Source organism: Tribolium madens, unplaced genomic scaffold (genome assembly GCF_015345945.1).
Source record: "Tribolium madens isolate multiple individuals breed KSU strain unplaced genomic scaffold, Tmad_KSU_1.1 Scaffold_96;HRSCAF=242;Tcas5.2_LG5, whole genome shotgun sequence".
NCBI classification, from domain to species: domain Eukaryota; kingdom Metazoa; phylum Arthropoda; class Insecta; order Coleoptera; family Tenebrionidae; genus Tribolium; species Tribolium madens.
Window position 1 is genome coordinate 10,738,702 of NW_025401068.1, and position 23,540 is coordinate 10,762,241.

Here is a 23,540-nt window from a genome sequence, read left to right on the forward strand (position 1 = left end):
TAAATCTTCTAAATTAAGAATAATTAAAACATAAAGAAATAGAATAATTTGGTTATATTCAATTTTTAATTTGCTGTTAATATTTTGGCGGTACCTACTCAATTTTGATTTAAAATTTTAATTTGCTTTATGTAAATCAGCTCTTAATTTTTCCCCATCATACTTTTTATTTTATTTTCTGTCCTATAAATGATTTATATGATTTTTTTGAATGCTTCACAACCAATGTCTTAGTTAGAGAATAAAAAATATAATTTATTTGATCTGCTAGTGTTTGAATTTCAATTTGAATTAGAGGAAAATTGCTGCATTGACCAGGTTTTCAACCCTGGACCTACCTGCTGGAAGCAAGATCTTATGTCACTGCACTACTACGTCTCTAGGCATTAACTCTGCTCTGATACATTATAAAAAAAAATAAAAAAAAAATTTTTTGCGTTTCTATAACGTTTTATGCACTTTTCTAAATCTCTTAAACTCCTATGAGTGCATTTTAATTTCTTTTCTTATAAAGAAAACGATCTTTGACCTGTGGTAAATAGTTATTAAGAAAATTCCTGGTAAGAACAAAAACAATCAAAATATTAATTCAACTTCTAAACTATCAAGAATTTTGCAATTTTTTCGAAGGCAAAACATTTTACATAGGTATAGTACAAAACCTAACTGTTTTCAATGCACTTACAGCGGAATTAACAAAATAATATAGTGACAATTTTTTAACATATCCTTATACAAAATTTATACAACATTGAGCGTGTTTTTTGCACTAGACGTGCACGTCGTATGTAAAAAACAGCCATTTTGCATCGTGTTTTCTAATTTGGGTGTGAAAAGCATAGGCATCAAATTCGAATTTTAAATCTGTGATTTCAATAATTTTCCAAAATCACGGATCGTTGCTATGAAAATAGTGTTATTTGTTATCTTTATGTCACACTTTTTAAAACTATGTAGTGATAAAATAATGTCATATGTTATAACTAGTGATAAAATTAAGCACATTTGACAACTAAAATGACATATTGTCAATGGTTGCATTTCACAACTAAATTGGAAAAATGGCTTTTTTGAATTAATGGTAGGTATGTTATAATCATTTATGTTTAAGGCAGAGTTTACATTATTTATTTAGATTTTATATAGCAGTCTATTTCGCTGAGTAATTTTCAATTTTATAAATTATGGTATAATTGAATTTAAAAAAAATGTTATTTTTTTATTTTATTACACGATTAGCAAACCGTTTGAATGGTGATGAGTTTTTAAATAAAAAAATCAATTATTTCAATCATTTTATTAAAAAAGTAAATTTCATTTTATTACAAAAATAAATAACATTGTGGTATTATGGCATCGAAAGTCTTCATTTAGTGGTGAGAGTGTTGTGGATGGGCAGCATGTCCTTGTCTTTGAACCACAGCATTGAAYCCAGTTTTCTTCGHAGCAGTGTAGTGAACCACCAAGATGGTACCATCAGGTTCGTGGAGAGAATAAGAACCCTTGACTACGTCCCCATCTCTGGTCTCTTCATGCGATTTAATATCGCCGGTGTGTTTGTCTTCAACTCCGTATTTGAATTCGTATTTGGGATGGGCCTAAACAAAAACTTAAATAAAATTTTATCAAAGCAAAAAATGAGGTACTCACATAGTGGTGTTCTTCGTGRTGGCTTGGGGCACTGTGGACAAGAACCGGAGCGGCGTGGCTTAGAGATAATCCGGAAGAACTTCCGTAACTTCCAAGTCCTAAAGAACTTCCTTGAGTGTAGGAAACATACGAATTGGCATGCCCTTGATGGTGTCCTTGAGCTTGGACGTACGCAGCTAAAAGGGCAAATCCGAAAACCTAAAATTGTGCACATTTAAGTAAAATTATTTTTGATTTATTTTTTAGAAATATTACTTTAGTAAACATGTTTCTGATTGAGAGGAATGTTTTGGAATGATTTACAAACGGCACTAAAGTGTCTTTTATACTTGTCACATAATACATTCACTAATAAAATTTAGATAACATAAAAATTATATAATTGTGACAATATGCGGATTCGGTAGTCATACATATTTATATAATAATCATAAAACACGCAAATATAGAGCACGTTTCGAAAAAAAAAACTGTTAACATAACTTAAACCTAACTGAATTCGGACATTTTAATAAATTAATAATTCATTAAGTTATTAAAAGAAACAAATTTATTATTAATTGGTTCGTTTGTGTGTGTTTATTTAATAATACTGATGATCTTGTATATGTTTTTTTTTTATAATTATTTAGTAAAGCTACAAAAATTTTGTCAATAAAAACCACAAGTACCATTAAACAGTTACAATTTAGGATATAGCTTTCTTTTTTCCTCGTCTAATAGCTTGTAGCAAAAAAACTTGGAAAATTATTTTTCTAACAGAAATAAATTGAGTTTAAACTCTCATAACTTCGAATTTTTTATAGATAGAATTTTTTTAACATTTTTTTCATGTTCCTAGTATCTTTACCTTACTTGGTATTTTTCTCTGGGGCGCCAGTTCTAGCGCGACCTGTATAGATTTAATATTTTACAACATTAAGAATTAGAGAATTCTTTAGAATACCTGTGAATTATTTGGATACAAATATCCTAAAAAAGTGGTTAATGCATAAATTTAAAAGATTAGAATTTTTATGTAAAAATAAACTTAATTAATTAGTTTTATAAGTAGGAATGTGGCTACTTTGAAATTATAACAGTCTGAAAACAATAAACTTTAATATGTTTGTAAAAAAGTCGCTTCTAATAAAAACTTGAAAATTTAGCATTTTTTATAAATTTTTTCTCACTGTGAACATATTGAGATACAAATTAAATACCTAAATATAAATTAAAATTAAAAATGATAAATGAAAAGCACATTTTTATTTCCAGGATCGAGCTATTTTGTCATTGGAAGTAAGCAGATGCGTAAAAATTGGGTGAGGATTTTTTTTCAATAAAGTATTTTTTGGGGAAAGTGAAAATATACATTTTTTCTTCCAGCGAAGTAAATTATTTCTTCTCTCAAAAACTTCATTGTCTAAAGTGATCTTTATTATTAGAAAAAATTATACTTATATGAAACAAGAAGAAAGGTTTTATTCTTTGAAAAAAAAGAGACTTATTTCTTATTAAAAAAAAAAATAAGTTAAATTATTTTTGAGTCACTTTGACCAAAAATTCAATTCAGGATTTTTTGTTTGTTAATAAATTAATATACAGGGTGCGCCAGAACACGCGCCCCAGAGAAAAATGTCAAGTGCCGGAGGCAATGGGTCGCCACAAAGTGCAGCCGAAGAAGTAACTTTTGTTTGCATAAGAAAGTTATTAGACCCTTAATTCCGCCAACCCCAGAAGGGCACCTCAGGGTGGGATCGAAAAATTATATTTGTTGCTGGGTTACAAAAATAATACCAATTTGCCTAGAATCTTCAATAAATAGTTGGTCTACTGTAATTTTCAAATCTGTCATGTGTTGACATAACACGCTATTTTGGAATATTTTTCTCCCCGAAGAGGTTGTACACGAGTGTAATGGTTTGAATTTGTGTTAGATGTCAATTGTGTGGTTTAAGTTTTAACCATGTAATTAGCCGCTGATTATTTGGAGATAATAACCATTTTTGGGAAGTGTTGGCGTAACGCCAGGRAGGCAGCTAGGATATTTTCCGGACGTTTTCCTGACAAAAATCGCCCATGCTATAAGGTCACATTGAAGGCCATTGCCAGGGTCAAGTTCTTCCAAACCGAAAAGAAATTAGAGATGTTCTCAGAACGGCGCGCATAGTTGAAAATGAGAAAGCTTTTCTTGATTTTTTAAGATAGCACTAAGTAGATGCATCAGAGAAGTTGTAGTCATTATAACTGACATACTCGTATTAGGACAGAGGAAATTTYAAATGCTTTGTTTCCGAGGGCATTTCAGMAATGATTTTCAGTAAATTTGTGGACTGACTGARAATATTCCAAATGCTTTTTTTCCGGGAGCATTTCAGCAATGATTTTCAGTAAATTTGTGGACTGTTTAATTTCARTATCAATATTGCAATACCYTTGTGAATCGTTTAATGAAAAAGAAAGCAAGGGGTCTTAGTRCAATGTGTTTTTTAGATTACAATTACACTACCGAACAAAAATACCGTGGTAAATCTACAATTATGAGAGTAAAAATTATCCTAACATGTTTTGTTCAAGCACAAATTCTTATAAAAAGTACATTTTTCTGTTAGTTTTGCAATAAAGTAAAGAAACTGGCGTACATTTTTGTCTTTCTGGTTAATCTAACTCGCATTAGTTTTCGGCTTGTTGTCTGTGTCATATCGAAGAAAAAGTTAAGGAGGAACAATGCTTCTGAAGAAAACATCCAAAAGTATTAAAATAGTTGTTGGTTCATCGCAATGGAAATCGAGTTTTCAAAAATTTTCAACGATTTCGTCTCATTATACTTGTGCACAGCATCTTCAGCGAGAAAAATATTCGAAAATAGTATGTTATGTCAAAAACATGACAGACAATTACAGTAATCCAGCTATTTTTTAAAATTCTGGGCAAAATGGTATTATTTTTGTAACCTAGCAACGGATATAATTTTCCAATCACACCCTGAGGTGCCCTTCTGGGATTGGTGGAATTAAGAGTCTCTCAATTTTCTTATGCAAGCAAAAGTTACTTCTTCAGCTGCACTTTTTGGCGACCCATTGCCGCCGGCATTTGACATTTTTCTCTGGGGCGCGAGTTCTGGCGCACCCTGTAGACTCAAATGCGAAAAAGATTTCGAATTTTGTGAAACTAATTTTACAAAGATATAAGACTAACATTTTTATTATTGTGCATATTAGAAGACGGCAAATAATTAAAAAAATAAAATTTATTTATTTAAAAAATACAACAATGCATCTTGGTAAAATAACAATTAAATCTAGTGGTGAGAAGAGTGTTGAGGATGGGCAGCGTGTCCTTTTCTTTCAACGACGGCATTAAATCCGCTCTTCTTATCAACAGTGTAGTGAACAGTCAAGATGGTACCATCAGGTTCGTGAAGAGAATATTGTCCTTTAACAACATCACCATCGCGACTTTCTTCATGTTGTTTAATGTCTCCGGTATGTTTGTCTTCAACACCGTATTTGAAATGATACTTTGGGTGGGTCTAAAAATCGAAATGAAGAAAAAATTATAAAAATATTTGTGGTGACTTACGTGGTGCTCTTCGTGGCTGCTGTACTCTTCACTACTGGAACCACCACCAATATTTTCTTGGATGTGACTAATGTAGGAAGAACCAGAAGATTGTTTAGAGGAACCGGAGCTGGAGTAAGAACCACTAAGAGAAGAACCAGAGTTGCCTTGGCTATAAGAACCACCTAAGGATAATCCTTGGCCGTAAGAAATGTAAGAAGAACCACTTGTTTTACCAGATGAACCAGAAGATTGAGAAGAGCCAAGAGATAATCCTCCACCAAGACTTCCTTGGCTGTACGAAGAACCACTTGATTTACCAGACAAACCTTGACTGTAAGAACCAGGAGATTGAGAAGAACCAAGAGATAATCCCCCACTCAGGCCTCCTTGGCTGTAAGAAATGTACGAAGAACCACTTGATTTACCAGAAGAACCCTGATCATAGGAACCAGAAGATTGGGAAGAACCAAGAGATAATCCTTTACCAAGGTCTCCTTGGCTGTAAGAAATGTACGAAGAACCACTTAATTTAGCAGAAGCACCCTGACCATAGGAACCAGAAGATTGAGAAGAACCAAGAGATGATCCTTCACCAAGGCCTCCGTGACTGTAAGAAATGTACGAAGAACCACTTGATTTACCAGAAGAACCCTGACTATAGGAACCAGAAGATTGAGAAGAACCAAGAGATAATCCTTCACCAATGCCCCCTTGACTGTAAGAAATGTACGAAGAACCACTTGATTTACCAGAAGAACCCTGATCATAGGAACCAAAAGATTGAGAAGAACCAAGAGATGATCCTTCACTAAGACCTCCTTGGCTGTAATAAGTGTACGAAGAACCACTTGATTTACCAGATGAACCTTGACTGTGGGAACCAGAAGACTGAGAAGATCCAAGAGACAATCCTCCACTAAGACCTTCTTGGCTCTGAGAACTGTATAAGGAACTTCCAAGGTCTCCAAGACTGAGACTTTCTTGGCTGTAGGAACCACTCGATTGTGAAGAACCACCAAGAGATCCTTCACTTAAACTTTCATATCCGTTAGAACCACTAGATCCTGAAGAGCCACCGGGATTTTCTTGACTGTATGAGATATAAGAAGAACCACTTGATTTAGCAGAACCTCCAGTACTTGTAGAAGTGTATAAGGAACTTCCAAGACTTCCGGAACCACCACCAGTGGTACCTCTAAGACTACTTTCTTTACTTGGAGGAAGGTACTTGTAACCACTGAATCCGGAACTTAGTTGTTCACCATAGATGGATGCTTGACAAGCACCAAAAAGTGCCAAAATAAAAACCTGAAAATAATTAAATAAATTTCACTTTAATTAAAGTTGCAATTTCTTACTTTTGAAAACATTTCTTCTTTGGTTCTGCTGTCTAGTCTTTATTGATCAAAATATCGCACCGAACTGATTTAAGTCGTTTGCAAAAGTAGCTTTTATACTTGTATAATTTTTACGTTCACTCAACGCTCTAATATTTAGATAATATAATTATTTAATTGATAACAATTGCATAAGAGTGGTGTGTGGACCTTTGGGTGGTGAAAAGCAAAAGAAACAAGAGAGTTTTACGTAATTTTAGAACACTTAATGTATTGAAAATATTCCGTATAATTCTTAATTGATCAAGGTCAATGGCAGTGAAACTATGACATAATGAAAACATCAATTAAGTTTAGCACCGGTGATAAAAAATTATTACGTCTAAATGCAAAAAAGATGGCATAGTTTCTCAAAAAATTCCATCTCATGATCAGGCTTTTTGAGATGACTTCTCAAAATACGTAAACAGTAACTCAACATTTTTTATTTAAGACCAAGTTTTAAAAAAGAAACTCTTCGTTGTACTAACTAATACTAAAACAATAAAAGAATAAAATACAAAACAAGAATTTTATTACAGCCTCATTTTTTAATTCCAGTCTTGAAAAACCTGTAAAATTAAACATTATAGATTAAATGACGTTTTTGCACTTTTTGGGTTGCTTGAGACTTGTTCGAAAAAATCAAATTTTTTGAAATTTTTAAAAAGTAAAAATGTTTGTTCAACTTTCGGTCGCCAAAATATGGCTTCCTAGACATAAAATTACATGTCAAACATGATGAGACAAGTTAAAATTCTTTACGACGACTAGTTTTCAGAATATCCAAATATTATGAAAATTTTGAAGTGCTGAGTGAAATTATAAGTTTTTTTGAACATCCGGAAATTACCCGAAGCGCTTTCAAATTGTCAACATGTTATTTTTCAGAGAATTTGCCTACGCAAACCGCTTTTGTCTAAAAAGGTGACTTTGGGAGTTATGATTTTTTTAATTTAAAATGTCAAAAAATTTTCGATGGATTTTGGGTTTTTATAATTTCATTGATAATTAAAAGCAAAATGTAATAGTATTATTAATTGTCTCGTGGAACGTTTAATTTTTAAGAAAAATGTATTTAAGGTTCCAAAAAATGTTTTTTGTTACTTTTCAATCTAATATCACCAGAAAATTGGATTATTCAAATAAAACTCCTAATAAAAAAAGGAAAATTTAAGAACATTCAATATTGGTCTAAATGATGTTTTTTTCGACTTTTTAAAAAAGAAAAACATTTAAACAATAAATTTTTATTAATTAATAAGAAAATAAATATACAACAAATCTAAAAATCATATAAAATAATTAGTAGTGATGTCTGAAATGCTGCGGATGTTTGGCGTGTCCTTCTTTGTGAACCACCGCGTTGAACCCACTATGCTTATCAGCAGTGTAATGAACCGTCAAAATAGTACCATCGGGTTCATGCACCGAATATGAACCCTTAACCACATCCCCATCTCTACTCTCTTCCTGCGACTTAATATCACCCGTGTGGTGATCCACAACCCCATATTTAAACTGGTACTTGGGGTGGTGCTAAAATCATCAACATGGTACAAATTTCTTAAAAAAGACAAATGTACATACATAGTTTCCCAGATTAAGGGCATATCCTCCCCCAAGGCCTCCCAAAGTCAACCCATGACTATACGAGACAAACGAAGAAGCGTGACCTTGCCCCTGGACAGCCACAGCAAAGACCACCACACCCAGAATCTTGAACATTTTACTCGAGAGAAGTCTTCAAACTGCTTTTGTGATTGTGGAAATTCGTCTTTTATACTCCACACTGCTAATTCTTTAAATAACGGAATTTTTGTTGGGCTTTATGTAAGTCTGTTGATATAATTTGAAGAAAAATGTCTCATTGAAGACATTGTTAAGTGTGATAATTGAGCGGATTTGGAGACCCGCGGCTGCAAATTTCACTTTTAAACCGCACACCGGAATGGTAATTGAGGTAATTTCAATTAAAAACTACTCAAATTGGAAAAAATGTAAATGTGGAAGTGTTAAACGGACGAGAATTATGGAAGTGTATCAGATTGCGAATTGCGCAATGGTTTCGTAATGGCCCACATTGAATGTGTTTTGCTCCGCTATACCAATCTTCACAAATTAATTTATTCATTTATCCATTAAATGAAAAAATAAAAATTTAATTAAAAAATTATTATAGAGGGTGTCCGGAATGTCGCGCACCTCCTTGAAAGGGAGTAATTGGGTAGTCCTCCAGAGTACTAAAAAAATGCTTAAGAAATTCAAAAAATTTTGACATTTATTTTTTGACATTTGACATTTTTTTATTTAGGATACAGCTTCGTTATTTCCTCTTATAATAAATAGCCTGTCGTTGAAAAATTTGGAAAATTATTTTTCCAACAGAAATAAATAGAGTTAAAGTGGAAAATTTTAACTCTCATAACTTCGAAATTTTTATAGATAGATTTTTTGAACATTTTTTTATTGTCTAGGGCACCGCCCGATCATGCAGGTAATCCTTAATTTTACGGAAAAATCAACTAAAAAATTATTGTATTTGTCATAAACCAACAGAATGTTTAATGCACGAGAGCGGTAGTGTGAGTGCATTAAACTCTACATGTATACAACATTTTTTTCAATAATTTATAATGTCAAAATTCGAACATTTATTCACTAATTTTATTCATTTCTTTAGTTTTTAGATTTTTATTAAGTCACACAATTAAAGATTTGCCACACAAGCCTGTAGGGCGAGTGGAGTACTTTTCTTAAGTAATAACACACGTGTGTCATATAATGTTTTTTCTCAATAAAAAAAAAACTATAGAAATAATAGAAAAAATAAACTTTATTCAACATAACAAACAACATAAACATAACTAATAGTGTGACGCATGACCTTGCCTTATCACTTCAGCATTGAACCCGCTGTGCTTATCAGCGGTGTATTTGACAGTCAGGATAGTACCATCTGGTTCATGAAGCGAGTACTGCCCTTTGACCACATCCCCATCTCTAGTTTCCTCCTGCGATTTAATATCGCCAGTGTGATGGTCCGAAACGCCGTATTTGAACTCGTATTTCGGGTGGTCCTGAAACTTAAAAATTATCACAAAGTACTGTTGACCAAACCCTCACATAATGTTCCTCGTGATGGTTTTCATAATTTTCAGAGCTTTTCAGGAGAATATTGTTGTGTCCATTTAAGTCTAATCCTGAAAATTCTTCATAGTACTGGGCACTCGTGCACACAACTAGAACTAAAACACTGAAAACTTTGAACATTTTCGATCGCGATTCGAATTGCACTGATTTCGCAAATCTAGAACTCGTCTTTTATACTCAAAATAATCCACATTCCGCGCTTATGTTATGTAAATTCGGAAATTCGTTCAAGTGAAGCATGCGAGTTACATAACCGATTTAATTAAGTGTCGATTTAATTAACAATCGATTAGTTAAAACTTGACTCTTGATGCGGTAATGGACTTGGCTTGTAAGCGGTTTAGTTTAATTTATGAGCAAGTTGAGTTGAGTTATGTTTTCGCATTTGCGGATGTACTCACCAAAATAGTAAGTTTTATGTTGAAAATTTCTTTTTCCATCCTTGACGAGTCGACTGAGAAGCCCTATAGAGATGTGCTGTAACTATGGTGACAAAATAAAATTGCCATTGAAATTGTGGTAAAACCAGTGGCGGGTATATATTTTTTTATGGGAAAAACAGTCTAAGAAATGTATTATTTATTTTCGTTGTTGTTTATATACAAATAGTACAAAAATAGGATTTTTTAGTGATGTCCATAAGCCACCGACTCATGTCCCGACTTGTGCACCACCGCTTTGAACCCATGATGGGGGTCAGCGGTGTATTCCACGGTCCGGATCGACCCATCGGGCTCCACCAGCGAGTACTGTCCCTTGACCACGTCCCCATCTCTCACCTCATGCTGCGTTTTTTTATCTCCGGTGTGCAAATCCTCAACCCCATATTTAAACTCATATTTGGGCCGAGCCTGAAATTTTAATTACCCAAAATTCAAAAAATTGTAAATAATTCGTACGTAATGCTCCTCGTAGTACTGGGGTTGGTGGGCTACTGGGGCGAAACCGCCCCCATAATGTTGGGACAAGGGGGCGGCGGGGGCGGCAAAGCCGGCCCGGTGGTGGGCTACTGTCGAGTAGGAGCTTGAAAATCCGCCGTAGTGTCCGTAAACCGGCGCGTGGTGTGTTGTATATCCGATGTTGGACACCGCCCCGTGGCCCCCCAGATACCCCGCCTCTGCTAAAACCACCCCGCAGATAACAAAACACAATCGCAACATTATTGAACGGTAGTTTCACACTCGACTGATGATCCCCCAGCCGCCTTAGCATCTTTTATACGTGAAGATGGCACAAAAGATCCGATTCTCATATCGCAATATTTTAATAATTGAAACCTACACGCCGGAATTATGTCACCGGCATGAGAAAAGCCTAAAATGGTGAGAATCACTTAGACGAAAACGACGGTAATTGCATGCGTTTTATATAATATGCACTGGAATAAATGATAGCGAGGAATTAATTAGTTGTGAAATGGACGCTGTCGAATTTTTACGGACTAGTTTTGTAATTAGGGAATTTTTCAAGCGAGATTCGAGATTTTTGTTGCAACGGCATGAATATTCAGCGAGTGCAAGATTGGAACGATATTGGAAATTATTGAGGAAGGTGGGAGCTTTCACTTGGAGTTGTTAGATAATGGAGGTCAATGTTGGCCTGCATCTAGTTATTGTTTTTGATTCAATTTCATGTTATCAAAGTAGGAATTTCAATACAGATTTAACTAATTTTATTTTTAGTTTTCGAATTATTGATTTTCGATAATTCAGACTTCCGGAACGTCGCAAAATTGACAAAATCTGGCTGATTTGCTACAATTTTAACTTTTTAAACCACGATTACGAAAAAACTGTTAGACCTAGAACAAAAAACCCAAAAAAAACTAACGTGAAAACCATCATGAAAAAAATCTATGAATCTAAGCCAATGAATACCAAGTCAGTATCTGGCAAAAAAATTGAATTTTAAGAGTTAATTACGACAAAACTTTAAGAGCTAGAACAAACAAAAAGCTTTACAGATTTGTAAAATGTTTTAGGTAATGGATTGACGTTAAGAAAAATGTAAAATTGAAAATACATATGTAGTTTAGAAGTTATAGTCGTATCTATACAGAGTGCGCCAGAACTCGCGCCCCAGAGAAAAATGCCATATAAGGTAAGATACCAGGTACATGGAAAAATGTTTAAAAAATTTTATCTATAAAAATTTCGAAGTTATGAGAGTTTAAAGTTTGCACTTTGACTCTATTTATTTCTGTTGGAGAAATAATTTTACACGTTTTTTTGCTACAGGCAATTAGAAGCAGAAACAAGGAAGCTGTATCCTAACTGTCCTGTAACTCTGTTTAATGTTATTTGTGGCTTTTATTGGCAAAATTTTTGTACCTTTATTAAATAATTGTAAAAAAAACATATACAGGATCATCAGTATCATTAAAAAGGCATAAAAAAATGTCAAATGTAAAAAAATAAATGTCAAAATTTTTTGACAGAATTTTTTAAACATTTTTTTCATGTTCCTGGTATCTTACCTTCCTTGAAAATTTTCTCTGGGGCGCGAGTTCTGGCGCACCTGTATATTTTGGATATTTTGACTTTATACCAAATTTCTCGATAACTTTTTTTATATGATAAAAAATAAAATTTGCTTTTTTCCAGCGGTGCTTAACATAAAAAAGCTAGAGCCAATAATTCCGGAGTTATTAGCAATAGACCGGGTACCGAAAATCCACTAAAATTATGTCAAAAATTTAAAAATTGCGAAGTTTAAAATTGATTGAAATGCATTTTCAGGGGCCTAAAAATGCATAAAACGTTGAGGACACACAGAAATATTATTATTTAATCTAATACAAATATTTATACAAAGTTTTTCATCTCAGCCCCGGTCTTCTGTAGCTCAGTTATTATTTAAGTAGGATCTTTAATATTTTGTAGACTTTATTTATATTCTAAGCGCATTTCAGGAAAATATATTTGATTATACAGGTGTTCCAAAAATAAGTTACAATACAAACTTATGTTTTTTTTAAATGAAACACCATATGTTTTTTGTAGCTTTTAATTTCAATATTTTTAAGATAAACTTCTATTTTGCTTAGTTTTTGAATTAAGTTGGTTTTTTTTGGCGAAAACATCCTTTTTTTTAATTTATTACACAAAAAGTTAAGACAGCTGGAAAAAAAAATTACCACTATAAAGAGGAAGTACGAACTTTAAGACTATAACATTTTTTTAATGTGATGCAGTCGAAAAGTTAAATAAAATGTCGAAGTTTGTCAAAAGTTAAATAACTTAAAAAATTTAAATGAAACACCCTATTTTTTGTTTTACTTATGTAAAATATTCCGGGAAGTCAATTAGCGTCAAGAGATCTGCAAAATTCTCAATGATTTCTAAGTTATAGTTCAGTATAGATTTTAACTCTTTACCAATTTTCTCGATAACTATTTGTCGCAGAACAATGAACATTTTTTTTATAAGACAGAGAATTAAAACTGCTTTTCAACACTACTAAACACAAGCGGGTTATTTATAATAATTTCGGAGTCATTTTAACTAATAACCGAAAATTGACCAGAATTTTGAAAAAAAATGAAAAGTTTAAAATATAACCCAATGCATTCCCATTGGCCAAAGAGACACAAAAAGTACATAAAATGTTTTAGAAACGAAAAATAAATTGTTGAAAATTTTTGTGCAAGTCGATTGCGGTTTTTGTTTTAGACTTGTTGTTTTTAGTTTTTTAAGGTTTTTTTACATTTTTGTTATACCGCGTTAAACATTTTGAAAGAATTGTCAATCAATTTTAAATTTTAAAGCACTAACAATTATAAAATAGTACAAACTTTATTTATAAAAATAAATATACGTAAAAGTATAAAAACATTTCCATCAGAAACAAGTACAATCAACAGTCAATCCACTAATCAATGGTGATAGTAGGCAGGAGCGGCGACTACAGCTTTCCCATAAACAGCAGGATGGGCAGCGTGTCCTTGTCTCTCAACAACAGCATTGAACCCATTGTGGTGGTCAGCAGTGTAATGCACAGTACGGATGGTACCATCAGGCTCAACCAAGGAATATGAACCTTTAACTACATCCCCATCTCTAACCTCATGCTGACTCTTCTGGTCACCAGTGTGAGCATCCTTGACTCCGTAGTTGAATTCGTATTTGGGATAAGCCTGAAAAATTATTGATCAGAATTCCTTGTTTTTTTGATTAATTTTTTTTTCATTATTTTATTTCGTTCAATGTTTTCTAACAAAAATTGTTAGTCACTCAATAAAATGGACATACGTAGTAGTCGACGGCGTGTCCGTGGGCGGGGGCGGCGTGTGTGATAACAGGGGCGGCGTGAGCAATGACGGGGGCGGCGTGTGCGAGCACGGGGGCGGCGAAGTGGCCGCTGCTGTAAGAGGTGGCGTGTCCGTGCAAGACGTCGGAGATAAGAGCGTTGGAGACGGCAAGCAAGGCCGAAATGGCAACTACCTGAAACACCGCTGAAATCACCTGAAAACACTCCACTCGAGCTCACCTTAGCGAACATGTCTGAAAGTGATGAAGCGAGAACCAATTTGATACTGAAGCTGGAACCGGCTGGTCCCGCTTTTATACTTTGCCTAAAACGTTCACTAACAATGAGAATCGTAACACTCTGGACTATGTGAGATATCGTAATATCGAAAGTATTAATTTATTGACCTATTTTTTCGGCACGAGACTCAAGTAATTGATTTTTTGAAGAGTGCAGGTGTGTGGTTTTAAATGATAAACGACAATTTCAATGAGAGTAATTGAAAGATAATTAAGAGAAATGGCAAAAGTCGGCAATTAATTAGAAACAAATGTGGGTTCGTCGCTTAAACACGCATTAAAATCTACGACAAAAACATATTTTAACAACAAAAATCATTTCAATTTTGTTAGTTTCGTCGCCTCTCCTTGAGTTGAAATCTCTCCAAAAAATTTAACAAGATGCATCATTGTTATCCCAATTAATTTGCAACATCCATGCAATTATCCTCTGTCGAAACACCCACTTTAACATTCCCAGATCAAATTACCAAACCCATTTTACCCACATCGACCCATAAATACCAATAACGACATTTTTGTAATCACTTGAAATAAATTTGTTTCAGAGCTTTAACAAGCGACTAACTCTAAATTCAGCAGATGCTGAAATTCTACCGTTTTTGCAACATTTTTGCGAGTACTCTTGCGTTACGACGTTACAGTCGAGTAACCCTTTGTAGCCACGGGTTTACACTCAGGGTGAAGGTTTGTAGCAAAATCTTCAATTTAAATAAAACACTAGAAACTTAGACAATACGTAATCTGAAAGTACACTCGTAAATGACCCACATTATGCAGAAAAGGAAACATAAAAAATGTAGGTAATTTAATAATTATTCAGTTTTTTATTTTTTCAGCTATGCGATTGACCAATGTGACACAATTTCAAGCTTCATTTTAGTTGAGAAAGAAGAAATTCTTAAGAGCAATTAATTAATTAGTATACGGAGTGATTCGTCAAAATGCACCCAATGAAATGTCATTGCAATAAATTAGAATTTAGTCATTTTTTCACCGTTGCAATAATCGAATTTTTCTTGCACAATTTCATTAGAATAAATTCCTGCTGATTATTAGAACGTTACTTGCAATTTAGGCGTCTGCGACAATTTTCGAGTCATAATAACGTAACATAATTATGTTATTAGTCACGCCGTCTAACTCCTGCGATAAATTAAAGGAAGACAAGTTTACTTTCGTCAGCGATTTAATTAATTAACACATTTTTTATTATTAGTGGCGCTCACACTCTGAAATTTTTTGAAGACATTATTATAATTGAGTGAAACGATGATGGCGCAAGAGCCGTCACTTGACTCTGACCAAAGATTTATGATTCTTGCAGGAAAAATTATGTTTGTGTTTAATATAAAACAAGTGTAATGGAAATTCCTGCAGGCTATGTTTGTATAATATCGTGCGATCTAGATAAAAATAACTGTTATTGTTGTGATTGTAAATCACATATAATTATGCTTAAAGCACTTTCTTTGTCTATAGAGAGTAAAATTTTAAATGGGTTCGTCGCTTATTGCTTACAGAGCGTTTAAGTCTCCACATAAAGAGCACAAAAGCAAATTTCTCAAGCAGCAAATTAATTTAAAATTGAAACACATGTAAAATAAAACATTTGATATTAATTTCAGGAAAAATAAGAACCGCAAAACCACAGGCGGCACTTGCAGGAACTGTTATATATGTATGTGGGTAACTCAATAAAACTAGAGAAATCATTGTTAATAACTTTGGTAAGAATATTAACACTATCTTTGTTATGACTGCAAGCTGTTTTGATCCATTTTGCATAAAGACTTCGATAGTAGGTCATGAAAGAAACGCACTTTTCAGTGTCGGACAAAGTTTTATTAAAACGCAAATATTTTACAAAATCGTGACCTACAAATCTAGAAGGCCGGTATTATATAATTATTACGAAATTACGAAAAAATATCAATTAGAAATAAAGAATGAATTTGATATGCAGTCTATGTGGGTGTGTAGGTAAAAACTTTCAGTTTTTAGTAAATTAACGATTTTTATCCAAATAACGTTTAATTTGTGTAATAAAACAAAAGATTCTTATAAAATGTCCACATCAAAGTGGGTAAATGTTTTGCAACACAATAATAAAAAAATAATTAAAGTAGTTTATTTTATTTTTAGCTGTTTCACAACCTGGTAGCAACTTAATGTTGTGTAAATTGTTGATAGAAATTAAATTTGCGCGTTGGTGTTGTAAAAAACAATGTTTTTGTTTGGAGACTTCAATGCTTTGTGTTTATCAAGCGACGAACCCAATGGATTTCAGGAAAAGTTTCAGTGCACTCAGGCCTGAAAGCCAATTAAGCAAACAGCTTGTTGCATAGAAATGCGTCGCTTTATCGTCGGCCGTCCATCCGGAAGTAATACATGCGCGCGAAATGCTCGAGTGAATTTTATTACATGGAAACTGAAATCCTAGTTATGTTTACATAACAGTTATTTAGTTCGAATTGTCCGTCTCACCACACACGTCCATAAACTAACCCGGAAAAAGGACAATTAATATCAACAATATGATAAATATGCGGTTGCGGTTGCCCTAAACTTGTGCAACTTGCAGTCATAACAAGAGGCGTTGAGACTTTAAGTGGGTCAACGAATTTCTTAACGTCCGTCAAGGACGTTAAAATTGTTCAAATTGTTTCCGGTGAAACATGTGTTATATCACGATTAGACCACTACGTGCGTTTCCAGATGGGTGAACAATTGGTGGTGGAGGAAGTGTTGAAAAGACGTTTTGCTCAACAATGCTGGGGTAACCTCCACCACCGATATTTTAATATAAAAGCGCCAAAACACAAGAGACATTCAGTTTAAGTGATAAACATGTACAAAGTGTGTGCTATTATTGCCTGTTTGGTGGCGGCGAGTCAAGCCGGGATCATCGGAGGCGGCTATGAAGGATTAGGGGCCTATGGACATGGACACGCCATTGATTACTACGTACGTAATTTCGTCGCTTAACAAAGCATTGAAATCTCCCAAAATTTGGGGTTCGTCACTTGATCATACAAAAGTTTGGTGAAATCTCCAATAGAAATTTGATTTTTTATTTGCAGGCTTATCCCAAATACGAATTTAAATATGGCGTCGCCGATGGCCACACTGGTGACCATAAGACTCAACACGAAGTCCGCGATGGTGATGTTGTCAAAGGGTCCTACTCGTTGGTAGAACCCGATGGTACGATCAGAACCGTCCATTACACCGCTGATGACCACAATGGGTTCAATGCTGTTGTGAGTCGATCAGGTCATGCTGTCCATCCCACACCGATCGCACTTGGCCATGGCATTCACTATTAATGATCTCCGTAGAGTACCTCATTCGCTCACTTGATTTTATCACTCACTTTCTTTATAAATGCCATATTTATTTTTGTAAATAAATGGATATTCACACATGGTGTTTTATTGAATTCAGAGAAAGGCGACAATACCAAGTTTTAAGTTAGTTTGGGTTAGTCACTTAATTTCTCGTTTAAATCTCCAATTAAAAGTAAAATAGGTAAGCGAAATGGCGTACAAAATGGCAACAACAATAAATAAAAGAGCACAGTGGACGAAATTATTTCAACGCGATATTAAGCGACGCTTAATTAAGATTTCAATGAGTGATCAAGTCACGAAATGCCAAAATTTGAGTGAACTCAATGCAAAATTTGGAGATTTCAACGCGAAATCAAGCGACAAAACTAAGGATAACGTGTTGAAGAGAAATAAGAGTTAGATGAACAGAATGGTATATTTTATGGCTTTACAAAATGAGACAATACTGCACAATACTATGATATTTACATAACCTAGAATTATAAGCAAAGAAGAGAATAAAAATACAAAACTTATCCATCATCAAGCGGTCGTCCTCATCAATTACCCGCAACTAAAAATTAACAATAAATAAGAGCGCAGCAGTTGCGGCTAATCGATTCACATCTCACAGTCACCAGCAGGATTAGCAGGATACATTTTGCACTGAACAAGAACCAAGTCATTCAGTGCAACACAATTAGGACATCCCCTGGATAATTAAAAGAGGTAAAATTGTGGGAAGGTCCTAATTGCATGTATCCTGGACAAAAACCGGTTATCCTTTGAAGTATCCTCCCAGAGCATACGGCGCCGCCACTGCATGCCCATAAACAGGCGCCGCTACTGCGTGTCCATAAACCGGCGCTGCTACAGCAGGAGCTGCAAGGACTTTTGGCGCCACTGCGATGGGAGTTGCAGGATGGACGGCATGGCCTGCTCTAGACACCACAGCGTTGAACCCATTATGATCATCGGCGGTGTAATGAACGGTTCTAATGGTACCATCGGGTTCTACCAACGAATATGAACCCTTGACCACATCACCATCACGGACTTCAGTTTGAGTTTTTTGGTCGCCAGTATGGCCGTCCGCGACGCCATATTTAAACTCGTATTTAGGATAAGCCTGAAAGATCGTCGCTTGAACTAGCGTTGAAATCTCCACGTTTTTGGGACTTACCACGTAATCTACAGATGGTGCAGCTTTTACGTACGCAGGAGCAGCCGCTACTGGGGCTTTCAGGAATGAAGGGCCGTATAGAGCAGGAGCTGGGGCTAGAGCAGGAGCTAGAGCCGGCCCTAGAGCCACACCATGAGTAGAAATTGCTGGAACAAGACCTGCTTGCGAGTACGCCACCAGCGAGGCAATTGTCACAATCTGAAAAAAATCCTGCTATTTATGAATGAAATTTCAGTTAATGAACATAAACAATTTCATTGCTAATTGCAGTGTTGGCATTTCTGACCTACGCCAAGTCGCCTTTTCTTACATAAAGCGGTAATTGGAGGCAATGACTTTGTCACAGTTGAATAAATTAAGGGCCTACCTTGATAAACATGATGTAACAGCACTGCACACGACGAAGAATCCAACTGCACTAATCCTGCAAGCGACTTATGATCTTTTATACATCCCAGCACCCTGAAATGCAACGTTCACCCGCTGTCAGAAAAAAGCGACAAAATCGTAAAAATTACGGTCGAAAGTGCATACACGTAAATTGGTAGCAAGGTCGTTAGTGCACTAGAGGTGGATGGGTGTGTCTTCGGACTCGTGCCCACTTGTGACTTTCCCATTGTGTTGCAATTGGAGACATTTTTTTGCAGAGATTTCAAGCCACGAAATTGGAGAGTTCAATGAGAGATCAAGTGCCGAAATTTTGAGTGATTTCAACGCAAAATCAAGCAACGAAACGGAGATTTCAACGATCGATCAAAATGGTAAAATATTTTTCCATTTGATGGAACGCTGAAAGGTTTAATTGGGATAGCGTGCCGGTAATTGCGGGTTATTAGTAGGTTTTAACACGGATGGGCTAGTAGAACAATACCGAAATTAAATGCAAGATTGTTCTTCTTAATAACTTGCTAATAATAAATTCTAATATTGTGGTAATTACGTTATGCAAGAGATCAGTAGGTTATGTTATGAATTAATCGGAGATTAAAATCTCGTATTTCATGCTTGTAAGCAAGCGCTAGAAAAAATGCTGCAGCTTGTCACGTGTTTGTTCTAATCAAATTGAAATAAACTAGCTAGCGGTGTCAAAAAGTCACTTTTACTTTCTTTCATTTGTTTGTAAACAAATGAGGCGTCAAATAAAATTTTCGAAATGACAGAATTAGAAATATGTGGCGCAATGCTAAATTAAACGTTTGTGTGGTCAACGCCATAATTCACAGGGACCTAGATCTGTGCAACTTGGCGTACGATAAAAACAGCTCTTATTACGATTATAAACAGCGCTAAAACTATAAATTTTCAATTTTTGTAAACCATAATAGAACCACACCCAACAGGGTCTGAAAAATTCCAACTGGTTCTAAATATTACAAAACGTTGCAGGAAATTTAAAATCAGTTGACCAATCAATATCCTAATCCGCTGAAATTTGCAGGAATTTCAGAGGACTACCAGTAACGCACTGAGATGCAGATATGGGTGAAAGCAAGTGTATTGTATAATGGGCACGCCCCAATCCGAATGCAGCGATTGCCGATATTGTGATTTACAAGCTCGAAAAGTAAAGTCGCTCACTATGCTCCAGATACGAGTGTTGATGGACGTCATTGCGTCACCTGAAACGAGACGGTGCTTAGATTTGCCCGACTTGATTAAAACAAACGAAAATTCCTGAAATGCTTCCTGCTGGGGCTTGTGGGAGGACAATTTTGCCTTGACCAGGATTTATTTCAGATTCACAGTGGATTACTCCACCCGCCTAACTAATCGTTGAAGTCTCCTACAATTTCTTTCGTTTCCTGAAACGTAATTTCAGTGTCGTTACGTAAATTCACCGAAATGACCGACGGCTCTCCGGCGGCCTTGTGTGAAATGCGGAGTCGCTGAACTGTTAATAATAGCGTTTTTTGATATATGAGTTTCAGCAAGGCCACTCCGGAACAATACAGTCCGGAAAGGCGCTGTTGTAAGAACGTAACGTAACGGTCCTGCTATTTTATTAATTGCACAATGAAAAATTATAGAGACTTTGATGAAACCTCAAGGGAGACTTTAATGATAAGTGATGAAAGGAAATTTTAGAGATTTCAATGAGTGATCAGGACACGAAATCACACTATGGGTCATTTTAACGACCAGTCAAGCCCTGAAACTGTCAAAATATTTATCCCTGAGGTGTCTCCACCCACGCAACCATGCGTGACTCCACCTTCATGAATTTTATCATTACTTCGACCCACATTTCTAAGTCTAATTAAATTTAGTTACACCTGTTAAAGTTTCTTAACGCGTTTTTTTTTTCAAATATTGTTGCGATAGGAGAATGTTTACTGCTCTTATAATAGTGTCACAATCTAGTACTCTATGAACAATGTAATTATTATCATAGTTATGAGTCAGCAAATCGCATTTTCTGGATATATTAATTGCCGTTAAAGGTAAGTTGAGTGCCTCATTGAATTCAAGTTGGTTCTAATTGAGGGCGTGTTTGTTGTGTAATAGAGGTGTGGGTGGCGTTATATAAAGTGAAATGGTTATAACCGGGCTTACTTCGTGAAAGAACCTCTCAACTTTAACAACTTTATTGAAAATAAAAAAAATAACAAAATAAATTAAGTTTGGTGGTGCCTTAAATGATATTTGGTACCGTGTTTGGATGCATAATTTCTTAATCCTGGAGTTGTAACCGGTTTTTTGTTCGATTTGTAGGTTTGCCGAATCGGTTTAATTGGTCTAAAACCATGTTCCAGTTGAGGTTCGTTGAAAGTTTCAAGCCCGGATTGGTAATACTCCTTCAAAAACTTCCTCAATTCTTCTTGAGTTAACTCACGAGGCATAGAATGTTGACTCAAATCGATTTCAATAGGGTAAAGTTGGCTCACATCAATCGGAACAATATTTTCAGTCGTTTGTTTCACAAAATTTAAATCAACAGGAAGTCGAGTCGTTTTAATCTCTTCCTCCTGGTGGTAGTAAGCCGGTTTGTGGTAATACTTTGCAGGAATTTGGACTTGGTTAACTTTGATCGACTCTTCAGTCTCCGCCTCTTCTTGTGGGACAAAAACGTAATGTTTGATTTTATTATCGTCGAAATTTGTTTTCAGCACTTCTTTCAGGTTGTTCTCTTTATGGCTGATAGGATGCTGTGACGGGCCAGTGTGTTTAACAACAGCATTAAAACCGCTTTTCCCATCAGCTGTGTAATCAACAATTCTCACAGAACCATCTGGCTCTAAAACCGAATAGTGGCCTCTCACGATATCGCCATCTTTCTTTTCCCATTGATGTTTCACATCTCCCGTATGCAAGTCCTTGACGCCGTAGCTGAAACTGTAGTCAGCTGACGGTTTCTGCAAGAATGTGAAAGCTTAACATCTGGATGGGTGTTAGTTTCGGAGAAATTTATGTTTCAAGTACATTTTCTTCGAGTAATTGGAGCAGAATACCATTTCGCAAGAAATTTTAACAGTTGCGTAATAACAAATGTATGGTAATTATTGGAGTACTTACGTACTCGTGCGCAGGAGCGTAATTATGTAAGGCAAGGCCTTTGCTGCTCGAGAGAGTCAACAAGACGAGAAAAAGCAACTTCTGAAAAAAATTAATTAGATTAATAAAATTGAAAGAAAAAGTTGAGTGAAATTTTACAATTGTTGTCATTGTTTGCAGAATTTAATTGGATGAAATTTCAGTGAATTGTTCTTACCTTGACTTGAAAGTAATTTAAATATACAAAATATACAAAATTTTAAAAATGGTAGTTGGTACATACAATAATTTGAAACGTTTAAAAATTTTGTTTCAGGAGATTTTAATGATAGATAAAAACAAAAAATTGACAAAAATTTGGTTATTGTGGGAGATTTCAATGAAAACAGAGAGCACAAACCTGGGAGACTTTAACGTTAGGCTAGAACACAAAAAATTAAAAAGCTTCAGTGAAAGATAAGATGTAGTAACTATTATTTTTAAATAAATCAATAATTAAAAATCGAATTTCCACTTTGGGAGAAAATTCCACGGACAAATATAGCACGAGTTTCTCTTGTTTCACTCGTGACTCCCATAACCAAACAAAAAGCTACTTAAAACCAACTAAATGCAAATTTTTCAGATAACAATCTAGTTTAGCAGGAAACAGTGTCAATGTAAATCAAATTAAATTGTAGTAAAATTGCGCAAAAACCAATAATTGTGAGCTTTTATTTATGATTGAGCGCTTTTCCTGCTGCACCAACACACCCACCTGCCATATCCACATCGCGTTCAAGTTCAAGTTCGAGTAAAACGCTCACGCAAGTACTTTCACGGACTAGTCTTGGGTGAATCTTGTCGTTTATTTATAACATTTTTAAGAACATCCCTACCAGAAAGTTGCAAGTTCCGGATTTGAGGCCAAAATCGCACCCTGGCCATATGACAAATACCCTCGAGGATTAATTAGTTTAATTCAGTGTTAGCCCAATTTCAAGCTTTGTTATATCAATAGTTAATTTTGTACAGCAGGAAATTTACATTGTGTTTTGCGCTTTATCTGGTATAGAAATCGCCAGTTAATGGATAAAGAGAGTCCCATTTCTCTTACTTTGTGGGTCAATTTTGACCAAATATGTCGGGAAAAGTTCAGCCGGAATTTTCCGGTAGAAATTTTACAAGCAGGAATTATCTAATAGTCGAAATGTTATGAAAAAGTAATGTAATGTTTTCGCACTTTCTAATATTATTGATGTGATTGCTGAAAAATGCGCCA

General features: G+C 35.0%; 7 protein-coding genes across 9 annotated transcripts in view; 1 reads left to right on the top strand and 6 right to left on the bottom strand.

The window, feature by feature from the left end:
- LOC123013611 (cuticle protein 19-like) overlaps window positions 1-1,927 on the bottom strand; it is a 12,473-nt gene extending 10,546 nt beyond the window's left edge. Inside the window, exons 1-3 of one of the 3 annotated variants that reach the window (XM_044412246.1) lie at window positions 1,906-1,927; window positions 1,651-1,848; window positions 1,403-1,598 (exon numbers count right to left, since the gene is read on the bottom strand). In XM_044412246.1, coding sequence (XP_044268181.1) covers window positions 1,403-1,598; window positions 1,651-1,848; window positions 1,906-1,917 — 406 coding nt within the window. In that variant the 5' untranslated portion in view covers window positions 1,918-1,927. Of the gene's footprint in view, window positions 1-1,290; window positions 1,599-1,650; window positions 1,849-1,905 lie in introns of those variants that run through there. The other 2 variants (XM_044412245.1, XM_044412247.1) reach the window with 2 other exon arrangements.
- A 3,006-nt stretch (window positions 1,928-4,933) lies between these two features.
- Window positions 4,934-6,612, bottom strand: LOC123013605 (uncharacterized transmembrane protein DDB_G0289901-like). The gene is made up of 3 exons (XM_044412237.1): window positions 6,555-6,612; window positions 5,215-6,504; window positions 4,934-5,164 (listed from the first exon to the last, which is right to left on the bottom strand). The coding sequence occupies exons 1-3, from the start codon at window positions 6,564-6,566 to the stop codon at window positions 4,934-4,936; spliced, it is 1,533 nt and encodes a 510-aa protein (XP_044268172.1). The 5' UTR covers window positions 6,567-6,612.
- A 1,265-nt stretch (window positions 6,613-7,877) lies between these two features.
- Window positions 7,878-8,300, bottom strand: LOC123013955 (adult-specific cuticular protein ACP-20-like). The gene is made up of 2 exons (XM_044412836.1): window positions 8,163-8,300; window positions 7,878-8,111 (listed from the first exon to the last, which is right to left on the bottom strand). Exons 1-2 carry the CDS (start codon window positions 8,298-8,300, stop codon window positions 7,878-7,880), a joined length of 372 nt encoding a protein of 123 aa, XP_044268771.1.
- Window positions 8,301-9,390: 1,090 nt separating this feature from the next.
- Window positions 9,391-10,898, bottom strand: LOC123013956. The gene is made up of 4 exons (XM_044412837.1): window positions 10,625-10,898; window positions 10,356-10,576; window positions 9,699-9,882; window positions 9,391-9,652 (listed from the first exon to the last, which is right to left on the bottom strand). The coding sequence occupies exons 1-4, from the start codon at window positions 10,883-10,885 to the stop codon at window positions 9,440-9,442; spliced, it is 879 nt and encodes a 292-aa protein (XP_044268772.1). The 5' UTR covers window positions 10,886-10,898; the 3' UTR covers window positions 9,391-9,439.
- A 2,602-nt stretch (window positions 10,899-13,500) lies between these two features.
- Window positions 13,501-19,244, bottom strand: LOC123013957. Its single transcript, XM_044412838.1, has 7 exons — window positions 19,155-19,244; window positions 18,788-18,997; window positions 18,384-18,733; window positions 17,371-17,530; window positions 14,214-14,366; window positions 13,976-14,167; window positions 13,501-13,860 (listed from the first exon to the last, which is right to left on the bottom strand). The coding sequence occupies exons 1-7, from the start codon at window positions 19,164-19,166 to the stop codon at window positions 13,600-13,602; spliced, it is 1,338 nt and encodes a 445-aa protein (XP_044268773.1). The 5' UTR covers window positions 19,167-19,244; the 3' UTR covers window positions 13,501-13,599.
- Window positions 17,078-17,697, top strand: LOC123013615 (adult-specific cuticular protein ACP-20-like). The gene is made up of 2 exons (XM_044412252.1): window positions 17,078-17,239; window positions 17,356-17,697. Exons 1-2 carry the CDS (start codon window positions 17,123-17,125, stop codon window positions 17,599-17,601), a joined length of 363 nt encoding a protein of 120 aa, XP_044268187.1. The 5' UTR covers window positions 17,078-17,122; the 3' UTR covers window positions 17,602-17,697.
- Window positions 19,245-21,356: 2,112 nt separating the features above from the next.
- On the bottom strand, window positions 21,357-23,106 carry LOC123013607. Its single transcript, XM_044412241.1, has 3 exons — window positions 23,037-23,106; window positions 22,301-22,381; window positions 21,357-22,140 (listed from the first exon to the last, which is right to left on the bottom strand). The coding sequence occupies exons 1-3, from the start codon at window positions 23,049-23,051 to the stop codon at window positions 21,403-21,405; spliced, it is 834 nt and encodes a 277-aa protein (XP_044268176.1). The 5' UTR covers window positions 23,052-23,106; the 3' UTR covers window positions 21,357-21,402.
- Window positions 23,107-23,540: the final 434 nt, after the last annotated feature.

Coding starts and splice junctions, on each gene's coding strand:
- LOC123013605 (XM_044412237.1), bottom strand. Junction 5,165..5,214: donor GCAGCCACGAAGAGCACCAC/GTAAGTCACCAC, acceptor TTCGATTTTTAG/ACCCACCCAAAGTATCATTT.
- LOC123013955 (XM_044412836.1), bottom strand. CDS start 8,300: ATGTTCAAGATTCTGGGTGTGGTGGTCTTTGCTGTGGCTGTCCAGGGG. Junction 8,112..8,162: donor CCCTTAATCTGGGAAACTAT/GTATGTACATTT, acceptor TGATGATTTTAG/CACCACCCCAAGTACCAGTT.
- LOC123013956 (XM_044412837.1), bottom strand. CDS start 10,885: ATGTTGCGATTGTGTTTTGTTATCTGCGGGGTGGTTTTAGCAGAGGCG. Junction 10,577..10,624: donor AGTACTACGAGGAGCATTAC/GTACGAATTATT, acceptor TTAAAATTTCAG/GCTCGGCCCAAATATGAGTT. Junction 9,653..9,698: donor ACCATCACGAGGAACATTAT/GTGAGGGTTTGG, acceptor TTTAAGTTTCAG/GACCACCCGAAATACGAGTT.
- LOC123013615 (XM_044412252.1), top strand. CDS start 17,123: ATGTACAAAGTGTGTGCTATTATTGCCTGTTTGGTGGCGGCGAGTCAA. Junction 17,240..17,355: donor GACACGCCATTGATTACTAC/GTACGTAATTTC, acceptor TTTTATTTGCAG/GCTTATCCCAAATACGAATT.
- LOC123013957 (XM_044412838.1), bottom strand. Junction 17,531..18,383: donor GGAGGATACTTCAAAGGATA/ACCGGTTTTTGT, acceptor GACTCACAACAG/CATTGAACCCATTGTGGTCA. Junction 13,861..13,975: donor GACACGCCGTCGACTACTAC/GTATGTCCATTT, acceptor ATAATTTTTCAG/GCTTATCCCAAATACGAATT.
- LOC123013607 (XM_044412241.1), bottom strand. Junction 22,141..22,300: donor ACGCTCCTGCGCACGAGTAC/GTAAGTACTCCA, acceptor ACATTCTTGCAG/AAACCGTCAGCTGACTACAG.